General features: G+C 42.6%; 1 protein-coding gene and 1 long non-coding RNA gene across 7 annotated transcripts in view; one reads left to right on the forward strand and one right to left on the reverse strand.

Annotated features, from left to right (window-relative positions):
• ILDR2 (immunoglobulin like domain containing receptor 2) overlaps positions 1-3,697 on the forward strand; it is a 68,861-nt gene extending 65,164 nt beyond the window's left edge. For 5 of the 6 annotated variants that reach the window (XM_019986508.2, XM_019986514.2, XM_019986487.2 and 2 more), the window contains one exon: positions 132-3,697. In XM_019986508.2, the coding sequence (XP_019842067.2) occupies positions 132-167 (36 nt within the window). In that variant the 3' untranslated portion in view covers positions 168-3,697. The remainder of the gene's footprint in view (positions 1-131) is intronic. The other variant, XR_002183572.2, reaches the window with a different exon arrangement.
• Positions 2,055-12,071, reverse strand: part of LOC139180601 (uncharacterized) — a 63,569-nt gene continuing 53,552 nt past the window's right edge. The window contains exon 2 of the long non-coding RNA XR_011564837.1: positions 2,055-4,733. This is a non-coding gene — a long non-coding RNA (uncharacterized lncRNA). The remainder of the gene's footprint in view (positions 4,734-12,071) is intronic.

The following is a 12,071-nucleotide window of genomic DNA, read 5'->3' on the forward strand; positions in this document are numbered from 1 at the left end:
TAGGGGCAGTAGTCACAAGCTTAATGAAATGTCCTAAAAGTCAGAGTGTGCTAGGCTCTGAACAGGTGTGGATTCTTCCCAGGGAGCCATTGGTTGTGTTTCTTTAATCAGGCTTTTTGTTCTTTCCCCAGAGTGACTTTCCAACCAGGATGTCCCTTGTGGTCTGATGTTTGTTTTCAAGACAACTCTCTGAATGACTAGGAATTGGGAACAGAACATGGGAACAAGACACAAATCCAAGAGCCAGCAGGCCCTGGACCTTCTTGGGCCACCACCTTGGAAGATTTGCTGATCTTTGCTTTGGCAAGGGATGGGGGGCAGCCTTTAAGGGAGGCTGATTGCAAACCTCAGTGCCCATCTAACTAGTTTGAGAAACTTATCAAGAAAACAAGTACAGGTGAACACATTCCTACACACGGAGTTTCTCACCCACAGAGTTCATCCCGCCCTGTCTCCTCCCTTAGCCAAACCAGGATTCCTTTTCCGTTTCTGAAAGAGAGTTAGCTCTGGACTGCTAATCTCCAGATAATGCCTATACTACAGTGTGCTTTTCCATACCTCCTGTGCTGTGCTTAGAAACAGAACCGATTACTGCTATTAGAAGGCCTTCACCCACAGTGGAAGATAGCTTCAGGCAAAATACACCTTTTAGCCCCATCACTTCCCAGTCACTTGTCAATGACTGTTGTTACACTGAAATCAGGCCTGTGGTGAGCTCAGTGACCATGACCTGCTGGACAATCACAGAAATGACTTCAATTTGCTGTTCCTAATGACAGTTCTTGGGTGGAACAAAACAAGAGCTGTCAAAGTGGTGTTTCTTTTTTCATTCTGAGAACATGAACTGCTTTTTCTCTTTTGTCATAGCGACGTGAGTCTTGGACATCAAGGGCTCTTCTTGTCCTCCCCTTTCCTGGACTGTCCACAGGTTGGTGCCACACACAGAGCCCCGTGTCCCTCTGCACTCTTGATTAGGTTGTCATCAGGTGCCTTTTGATAAACGTTTAAAATACACATATGAAAGAGAAGAGGGGAAAAAAAGAGGAGAAGAGAATAAAGCAAAAGAAAGAAAAATGAGAAAGAATCTAAGAAGAAAAGAATGTATGGTCTCACTATATGTTGAATATGGGCCATTTCCTCCACAGGCTCTGCTGGCTCTTCTGCGTGTTTTAGACTTCATTTACCATGAGTTGTTCCTGCCCAGCCCAGTTTCATCACCCCAGGACACCTGAGTGTGGAGCAGGCATCCCTGGGCCTCACCAGGCTGCCACTCTAGATGCTTTTGGGAGATGAGGGATATTGCTTTCTCAGGAAGGAGCACTTCCTACTCCGTGTGTGCATGCTAAGTCGCTTCAGTCATGTCTGACTCTTTGCGACCCCATAGACTGTAACCCACCAGGCTCCTCTGTCCATGGGATTCTCTAGGCAAGAATACTGGAGTGGGTTGCCATGCCCTCCTCCAGGGGATCTTCCCAACCCAGGGGTCAAACCTGCTTCTCTGGTTTGTCTCTGGCATTGGCAGGTGGGTTCTTTAACACTAGCACCATCTGGGAAGCCCTTTTCTACTCCTACCCCTGCCTGAAGGATAGATTTTGCTTAAATCTCAAATCTAGGACTCTCTGGATTTCATAATTTGTATAGATTGGTAAAAAAAAAAAAAAAAAGGCTACAAACTCTTCTCATCAAGAGGTGCCGTCTATTTCTCAACCCCTTGATTTGGGATTGGCCATATTATTTGATTTAGCCAGTGGCCTAATAACAGATATGATAGAAGCAGAAACTTGACAGATTCTTGTGCATGAGGGAATTTATCCTCTCTTGCTGCTTTTGGGAACCGTGCATCACCACCAGGTAAATTAGCCTGGCTGGCCTGCTGCATGATGAAAGGGCCCAGTTACCCCATCACTCTAACTGGCAGCCTATCAACTCTCAGCTGATTGCAAACATGAGTGATCCCAGATAAAACCAAAAGAAGAATTGCCTCGCTGAGCCCAGCCCAAATTGCTGATTGCTACCCAAGGCATGAGAAGCTGGTTCACTCTTTAAATGTTCAGTTTTCTTCAAGGAAAAAGCTGAGTTTTTTTTTTTTTTTTTCTTGTCTGAATATTTAACCCCCAAAACTCTAACCTTAGGTGAGTGCTGGTCTCTACTTTCTTTGACAGACTTTTGTCAAAGCTTTTCACCCCACACTGTTATGGTGGGAGACTTGGTTAGGTCAAATCACTGGCAGACAGTGTTGCTTGGTCTCTGTATCCCTCTACTTCAGCAGGCTCCATCCTCTGTCTGTGGATCCATGGACAACTGCTGAAGAAAGTTTCTTCCTCAGCATCTCTTTGGTCTTCTCCGGAACCACCTGACTGGGGCTAGGCCCTTTTCTCAGAGTACCATTGCACTGATATCCATTTAATTCATGGCATTTCCAAACCAGTTCTATGTGTGCAATGAAATAATAAGTGACTGGGTGAGAGTCAGAAGGATGAGTTGATACCATTGCTGGGGGTAGAATTGGCCTGCCAAAAGACTTCATAATGGCCTTGGCCTGTATGAGTTGAACCAGGAGGACAATTCAGTCCACTGCTGGCACTTCCAAGGGCTGGAAGACACAAGCCATAACCCTGGTGCTGAGTTTTTAGACTTGCTGAGCTTTTAGTCCTTGTCATCTGAAAGCCTAGGTCTCATCTGTCTGTTTGGGCCCCATTTCCACTGGAAAAGATGATTAAAACACCAATTCTTAGTCACCAGCTTTGGATTTTAAATTGCTCAGGCAATTTTGGAGAATCTTGGGTAGCTGAAGTAGTTATTATTTCTTCATACTGAGCACTGTGTCAGGCTATTCACCACCAAAGAGCCCCATAGCACCAGCTGCAGAGACCAAAAATACTGCTTTCATTAGCTGGGGGCATGTATGATTTTGGTGAAGGGAGCCATGGGAAAGAATTCTTAAAATCGGAAACCTGAAGGCAACAAAACTACCGACAGACAATAAAAAATACAAAGATGATAACAGACTACCGAAATAACCTGGGTACATGGGACCAGGTTGTCCTCGGAAGGGCTGCATAAATCACTCAGACCTCCAGGTTTCTGGTCAAGAGAGAAAACAGTCATTTCTGGGTATGTGGACAAGAGATAAGTCTGACCGGACAAGTAAAGGCAAAGCTGGCCATCCTAAGCACCCTGGCTTTTCTCAGCACATCCTTCTGTTTCTTTTCCCCTGACTAGTCCTGTGTAGAAAGTGCTTACACATACTAGCTTCCTTCCTTTGTTTTATTGGGGGTAAAATATTAGGCTTGTGTAAGACAAGATCTCTGTCCATGCATGCGTGCGTGCTCAGTCACTCAGTCAGGTCCAACTCTTTGCAACCTCATGGATTGTAGCCCGCCAGGCTCCTCTGCCCTTGGGGTTTCCCAGGAAAGAATACTGAAGTGGGTCACCATTTCCTCCTCCAGGGGATCTTCCCGACCCAGGGACTGAGCCTCATCTCCTGCGTCTCCTGCTTTGGCAGTTGGATTCTTTACCACTGAGCCACGTGGAAAGCCCACTCTGTCCATGGGGACGCTGCAACTGAATAGAGGAAACAAGAAATGCCCAAGAAAGAATTGGGAGATTTTATATGTATAATATGAAATACTGCTATGGATAAATTACAACAAACCCAGAGAATTAAAGTTTTTTTATTTAAATGGGTATATTTTGATATCTAAGTGTTGTGTATATTTGTCCATCCATCCTATTTAAGGACATGCTCAGTGATCTGAAAAGCCAGTATTAAGAAATCTGAGCTGAAAGAGGTGAGTTCGAATGGGGAGGGGTGAGAGGCAGAGGGCTGAGTAGGATGATGTAGGAGCGTGTTTGCCTGTGAGTCACAGCTGAGTCAGGGACATGTTGGATGAGGGCACAAGGAGGCAGGTGGCAGGCAGATGAACTTCTCTAGGCCATGCAGACTCATGAGGAAGCTGGGAGAATTTGCCATGGACCTGGTGCTCATGGGGTGCTCTCCATCTGCTCCTCCAGGGGTTCGTTCTGCGGCCATGGAGTGTTGGCCAGTCTCCCTTTCCACACCAGGCAGACTGTGCAAACTGGGCATGGCAAATGGCTGTCACTCTAGCCTAAGGAACATCTAGACCTAGCCACATCTGTAAATATTTCTAAAAAGTCTGAAAGACTTGATACAGGTAATCCAGTCAGACCTTAGGCAGCCTTTGAGAGAGGCTGAGGTCACTGATTGCATTGTAACCCACCCCCTCTTTTCTTTATAGATGGAGATGCCGCCATTAGTGAAGTCAAAAACCTAATTGAGTCTTTTCTTTTGGATTGGCATTTTCCCAAATTGTCTAACCGTATAAATTACCTGATTGCTGTTAAAAATGTATTGTTGGGCCCTGCCCAGGAGACTGATAGGATGAGTCTGGAGCTAGGATTTGTACTTTTAACATGTATTTCAGGAGAGTCCTGTGATCACATGTATTTGGAAAATCTTACTCTAGATCTTACCTCATCATGTGCCCCAAACACTTAGTCTTGAGGGTTCCTTGGGCTTCAAATATTTTTCTTCAGATGTCCTGGTGAGGTTTCTCATACTCCCTGGGTCTGAAAGTGGTGAAGGCCCCAGCAGTCTCACTAGGATGGTGGTGACTGGCTGACCAGGCTCCAGGGGTAGGAGAGCTGTTCAAGGCAGAGGGAAAGGACGGCCAGGAGCCCGCCCTAGGAGGCTGCTCCCAACGCTTCCAGTCCTGGAACAGAGATCCTGTTGTGACAATTTCAGATCTGACAAGAACTGCAGGTAATTTCCTCATTCCCCTGATGTCATTCTGAGCAAAATTTGGATCATGAATAGAAATAAACAAGACCTTTGGGGGAATGGCAAAAATAAGTCATTTTTGAAACATTCAAATCACAGCCTGACTGGTCAACACCTACTTCCTCCTTAAGACCCAAACTGAATGAGCAAAAATAATAAAAATCTGTTACATATCCTTCCAACATCAGATTTAAATGCTGCCACAATCTTACAGGGTTTTGAAATTGATTTATAGAATGTAGAGATCCAAATTTACCAAAATGGGGGCCAGGTACTTAAAAAAACTGCCTAGATTTTTCCTGCCCGGATCCTTCCTCCTTTTCACCTGGGAAACTGTTCAATGAAGCTCTGAGTCAGTTCAGTTCAGTTCAGTCTCTCAGTCGTGTCCGACTCTTTGCGACCCCATGAATCACAGCACGCCAGGCCTCCCTGTCCATCACCAACTCCCGGAGTTCACCCAGACTCAAGTCCATCGAGTCAGTGATGCCATCCAGCCATCTCACCCTCTGTCGTCCCCTTCTCCTCCTGCCCCCAATCCCTCCCAGCATCACAGTCTTTTCCAATGAGTCAACTCTTCCCATGAGGTGGCCAAAGTACTGGAGTTTAGCATCATTCCTTCCAAAGAAATCCCAGGGCTGATCTCCTTCAGAATGGGCTGGTTGGATCTCCTTGCAGTCCAAGGGACTCTCAAGAGTCTTCTCCAACACCACAGTTCAAAAGCATCAACTCTTCGGTGCTCAGCCTTCTTTACAGTCCAACTCTCACATCCATACATGACCACAGGAAAAACCATAGCCTTGACTAGACGAACCTTTGTTGGCAAAGTAACACCTCTGCTTTTGAATACGCTATCTAGGTTGGTCATAATTTTCCTTCCAAGGAGTAAGCGTCCTTTAATTTCATGGCTGCAGTCACCATCTGCAGTGATTTTGGAGCCCAAAAAATAAAGTCTGACACTGTTTCCACTGAGTAAGGGACTTTAATGTGAGGATGGAGCAAGGATAGTGTGAGCTGCTTTAAGAGGGTGATAAGAATAAAGTTTGTATTATTTTTATGGTGTATTACTGTTTACAAAACACTTTGACGTGCATTATCTCATTTGACTGTCTCACAGTGACCTCTATGATAAAGGCAGGGTGAATGTGCTGATCCCATCAAACAGACGGTAAAACTGAAACTGACAAAGGCTAAGTGATGTGCCTATTGTCAAATGAGTTTTTAAATCATAGAGCCAGGCCTTCTGACTATCTCTTGAGGGTTCTTTCTAATTCCTACAATACTTGTGGGACTGGAATCAGCCCAACATCTGGGAGAAGAGTCCTGGAGGTGTTGCTCACTCATGACATCCCTGGAATGAACCTGTGGGGACAAGCACTGTGGGGTCTTCCTCTTGCCAAGCATTGGTCCTCAAATGCTGCTGTGAGCAGAAGTCAGTTCTATTCAAGGAGACTTTCATTAGCCATGCTGGAGTTGAGAAAAGGTTTTGATAAAAATGTGCTTTAGATTTTAGAATCCTTCCTGAGAAGGAATTTCTGAGCCAAATAACAAATTCCTGTAGACTCAGAATTCCGAAGCTTGGGGTGACCTGCCTGGAATGAACAATCCGGCATCTTCACTGCATTTGGTGATTTTAGATAGAACTGAGAGTGGCCAGATATAGAGGGAGCCATGAGGCCGTTTAGTTAAAAGTTTTATTTCTTGGTGAGGCAGGATACAGGTCCATGTAGTCTGGCCCGTTTCTTTGGGGAAGGCTAAAAGAGATTCAGATAGCTTGTCTCTTACCTTGGCTTCCAAAAAAGTCACTCTATATTAACAAATGTATTAGGCACTATCCAGTGAGAATTTTCTTTGTGGGAATAAAGGAAAAGGGAATAGAAGGAACCACAGGCCAAGAAAGCTCGGAAAGCTGCTTCATGGTCGTTGCCTGTCCAGTTGTTTTGAGCCTTGTCTGTGGCATCAAAATTTAAATGTTTGTATCATGTTGCCCATGACTTTTTTTTGGTATCAGACATATAAATTGAATTTGGTTGTAATGTTTAAATAAAGCATTGTCACCTACATTGGTTATCAAGAACTCATGATTTATTATAACTATGTTTAATCATGACCTGTCATTAAATGATCTGAATAGAAAAAAAAATCATACAATCCATGGCCTCCTCAGATTTTCTTAACTACTGTAATGGAGAATGAATACTGTGGGACTAGAGGCAAGTACTGACCAAGTGTAGTGTATGTTTTTATAGATTTTAGTAAGCTTTCTGTGGCCACTCTCACGACTCTGCACAGACATGAGGAGTAGGACAGATGCTGGGACAATGGGAGGGTTCGTAGTTCATTTTCAAAAAGGGTCCAAGCATTTGCTGCTAGAAATGGTATTTGGGGAAGGGAAGAAGGAAACTGTATTGGGAAGATTAAATTCTGAGGAGATTTGGAAAATTCCACAGCATCATAATTTAGAGAAGGCAACTTAAAACCTTTGTTAGCAAAGTGAAAGTTGAGTGTTACTCTCTCAGTCAGGTCCAATTCTTTGCGACCCCATGGACTGCAGCCCACCAGGCTCCTCAGCCCATGGAATTCTCCAGGCAAGAATACTGGAGTGGGTTGCCTTCCCCTTTCTCCAGGGGATCTTCCCAAACCAGTGATTGAACCAGGGTCTCCTGCATTGTAGGCAGATTATTTTTTTAACCAGCTGAGCCACCAGGGAAGCCCTTTGTTAGCAATATAGGTGATACCTCCAGAGAACTCTTAATCCTCTCTTCCTGGCCAGGTCCTCTCAAAGGAGTTCTAGACTTTAGGGTCCTGGTTGAATGAAAATTCAGTCCTTGCTTAAATCATCTGGACTCAATTTTCTTCTTTTAATAGTTAACTAAAAACGTTTATATGTAGATTTAACTTATACACTAAAACAGTTTAACTCTGATTACCTCCTTTGAACTTTCTGCTATTTTATCCATTTTTAAATTTCTATCTTACCTTTCAGCTTTAAAATACGGTATTTGACTTGTTTGTTTAGAATCACCTACACCTTTTCTTTCTACATTTCAGATCTGCTTTTGAAATCTTCTCCCTTCTTTTCTTTTTGTATTTATTTGTTTTTAATTTTTATTGGAGTATAGTTGATTTACAATATTGTTTGTTGCAGCAAATTGCATCAGTTATACATATACATATACCTACTTTTTTTCAAGATTCTTTCCCATATAGGCCATTACAAAGTATTGAGTAGAGTTCCCTGTGCTATACAGTAGGTCCTTATTAGTTACCTATTTTATATATGCTGATAAGTCACTTCAGTCGTGTCCGACTCTATGCGACCACATAGACAGCAGCCCACCAGGCTCCCCTGTCCCTGGGATTCTCCAGGCAAGAACACTGGAGTGGGTTGCCATTTCCTTCTCCAATGCATGAAAGTGGAAAGTGAAAGTGAAGTCGCTCAGTCGTGTCCGACTCTTAGCGACCCCCTGGACTGCATCCCACCAGGCTCCTCCGTCCATGGGATTTTCCAGGCAAGAGTACTGGAGTGGGGTGCCATCACTTTCTCCAATTTTATATATAGTAGTATGTATATCGGTGGAGAAGGCAATGGCACCCCACTCCAGTACTTTTGCCTAGAAAATTCCATGGGTGGAGGAGCCTGGTAGGCTGCAGTCCACAGGGTCGCTAGAGTCAGACACAACTGACCGACTTCACTTTCACTTTCATGCATTGGAGAAGGAAATGGCAACCCACTCCAGTATTCTTGCCTGGAGAATCCCAGGGATGGGGAAGCCTGGTGGGCTGCCGTCTATGGGGTTGCGCAGAGTAGTACACGACTGAAGCGACTTAGCAGCAGCAGCAGCAGTATGTATATGTCAGTCTCCATCTCCCAGTTTATCCCTCTGCCCCTATATCCCCTGGTAACCATAAATATGTTTTATATATCTGTGACTCTACTTCTGTTTTGTAAATAAGTTCATTTATACTCCTTTTTAAGATCCCACATACAAGCAATATCATATAATATTTGTCTCTCTCTGTCTTAATTCATTCAGTATGACAATTTCTAGGTCCATCCATATTGCTGTGAATAGCCTTATTTCCTTCTTTTCTCTGACTGAATAGTATTCCATTGTATACAGGTACTACATCTTTATCCATTCCTCTGTTTATGGACATTTAATTGCTTCTGTGTCTTGGCTATTGGAAATGGTGCTGCAATGAATATTGGGGTGCATGCATCTTGCTGAATTATGGTTTTCTCCAGGTATATACTTAGGAGTGGCATTTCTGGGTCATATGATAGTTCCACTTTTATTTTTTTAAGGAGCCTCCATACTGTTCTCCATAGTGGCTGTGACAATTTACATTCCCAACTATAGTGTAAGAGTCTTCTCCTTTCTAAATAAAGTTTTATTTAGTAATGGTCTATTGGTGGGATATTCTGTCAGTTTGTGTTTAAAACAAAATCCTTACTTCATTCTTGTTCTTGAAAGATAATTTCACTAAGTATACAATTTTAAATCAATAGTTATTTTCTCTCAGTGCACTGAAGATATTATTCTACTGCCTTCTGCTTTTGTTGTTGATTTGAGAAGGCAGTTACCAATCTAATTATCCTTTTTTCATAAATAATCAGTCTTGTCTCTCTGGCTATTTTTAAGATTTTCTGTTTCTAGTGTTTTTTGGCCTAATCAACATGTGACTGGTTATGGATTTCTTTTTACTTATTCACATTAGAATGTGTTGTGCTTCCTGAATCTGTGGATTTTTCATTAATTATGAAAAACTCTCAGGCATTAATATGTCAACTATTTCTTCTCCCTTTAGCTCTCTTTTGAGAATTCTGATTGAATGTATATTAGACCTTTTCATTCTGTCCTACATACTGTTTAAAGCCATCTTTTGTATTTTTCATCTTCATCATTCTGTGCTCTCTTCTGGGTAATTCCTTCCAGTTTATCTTCCATTTCACTATTTTTCTCTTTAGTTTCCTCTAATCTCTTTCCTTTGAGTTTTAATTTTAATTAATAAATATCTGTAAGGTATTCATTTTTAAAAATTCAATTTAGTTCTTTTTCAAATCAGTATGGTCACTGGCAATAGTGTCTTGCTCTTACTGCTATACAATTTCCTCTTATTTCTTTGGATACATTAAATGTACTAATTTTATACTTTATCCCCAGTAATTCCAATATCTGAAGTCTTTATGGGTCTGCTCATTCTCACTTGTGGTTTCTTATCTCCTTATATGTTTTGTAGTTTTTGATTGTGAATTCATGTTTGGTAAAATGTCACATTATATTGATGCCAGTCAAGAAAAACATTTCTTGCTCCTACTCCTTACCTGTCCTGTTCTCTCCATAGTAACTCCACATCTATATACATACACACAGCAGCCCTGGAGGATCCAAAAAGAATAAGTGATTGAGGGAAGAAGGAATGGAAGTGCTAAGTGGGAAAATCTAGACAGTATATGCATTTCTCTCTAATGCAAACTTCTAGAGTAAAGTGATCCTACAATAGGGGAGAGCAAGAAGTCTAATTTTACAAATTGTGCAGTTTGATCATTATAAAAGAATCATCATTTGAATTACAGAACTAAAACTATTTGGGTGAGTTGAAGGTGAATAGAATGCCATGTATTATTCAACAGTGACCAAAGAAAGTATGGGTCTAGATTTCATTCATGAAGCAAGGAAGGGCTTGACCCATAGGGTTAGAATTAGGCAGTTGTGGGGGAAAAATCAACTATTTAATGTTTTAACCCTACTGATTTCCATTTGCTTCATGTAAGAGTCATATTTTTAAAAAAATCTTTAGTAATTTATTTATTTTTGGTTGTGCTGGATCTTCATTGCTTTGTGGACTTTTCTCTAGTTGTGGTGGGCAGGAGCTGCTCTATACTTGCGGTGCACGGGCTTCTCGTTGCCATGGCTTCTCCTGTTGTTGAACACGGTCTCTGGGGTGCACAGGCTTCAGTAGTCGTGGCACATGGTCTCAGTAGCCGTGGCTCCCGGGCTCTAGAGCACAGGCCCAATAGCTGTGGCACATGGGCCTGGTTGCTCTGTGGCATGTGGGATCTTCCCGGATCAGGGATTAAACTCCTGTCTCCTGCCTTGGCAGGTGGATTCTTTTCCGGTGAGCCACCAGGAAAGCCCCCAAAGTCAGATTTTTAAATACATTCAATCCAAGAAACAAAGAAGTAGGCTGATTTCAGGCTCTGAAAAAAATCTTGGCAGAGGCATCCTAATAATACTCATCATACCATCTAGGTGAGTTATATTTTCTGCTGAATTGGTCTTAAGTATTTCCTGAGTGTTTATCAGGTGGCCTGAGGTGACTCACCAAATATGGCAGGAGGTGAAGAGGGAGCTAGCAAGTTGCTCAGAGAAGGGGAGCGAGTTAGCCTGATACGCCATCTAGTGGCACACATCTAAAGGAGCGTCTCAGGTGCTAACTTTTCAGGACTCAAGGTAGAATTGATGCTTTTGAACTGTGGTGTTGGAAAAGACTCTTGAGAGTCCATTGGACTGCAAGGAGAGTCAACCAGTCAATCCTACAGGAAATCAGTCCCGAGTATTCATTGGAAGGACTGATGCTGAAGCTGAAACTCCAATACTTTGGCCACCTGATGCGAAGAACCAACTCGTTGGAAAAGACCCTGATGCTGGGAAAGATAGAAGGTGGGAGAAGAAGGGGATGACAGAGGACGAGATGGTTGGATGGCATCACCGACGCGATGGACGTGAATTTGAGTAAGCTCCGGGAGTTGGTGATGGACAGGGAAGCCTGGTGTGCTGCAGTCCATGGGGTCGCAAACAGTCAGACATGACTGAGCGGCTGAACTGTGCCTCACGTTGTCTAAGAGACGTATTCTTAAAACACTGTGTATGAATTCACTTTTGGCAAATTAAACTAAGTGCATTTGGAGTTCTTTATGTAGAAGTGATAAGTCCTTGTATATGTTTTGCAAGTTTAGATCTTGCCATGTTATATTTTCAGGGCGGACTTCTGTGGCTACAGAGTTATAGTGAAGTCAGTTTACCATTAGCAAGCAAAAATTATATCATTGAACTGTGCAACCAAAGGATCTAAATAGTCTATTCCCTGGCTTTTGGGTGAAAAACATTTGAATCAATATTTCTCTCTCTCTCCTTTGCTTGTTCACTTGCTCTTGCTCTCACTATTTTACTGTCTCTAAAAAGCAAGTAGAAAAAATTCCATAGTCTCTTACATGAAAACACTTTTTATAAAAAGCAATCCTTGCTCTTAAGACATGTTTTCTTGT

Source organism: Bos indicus, chromosome 3, assembly GCF_029378745.1.
Source record: "Bos indicus isolate NIAB-ARS_2022 breed Sahiwal x Tharparkar chromosome 3, NIAB-ARS_B.indTharparkar_mat_pri_1.0, whole genome shotgun sequence".
Taxonomy (NCBI): domain Eukaryota; kingdom Metazoa; phylum Chordata; class Mammalia; order Artiodactyla; family Bovidae; genus Bos; species Bos indicus.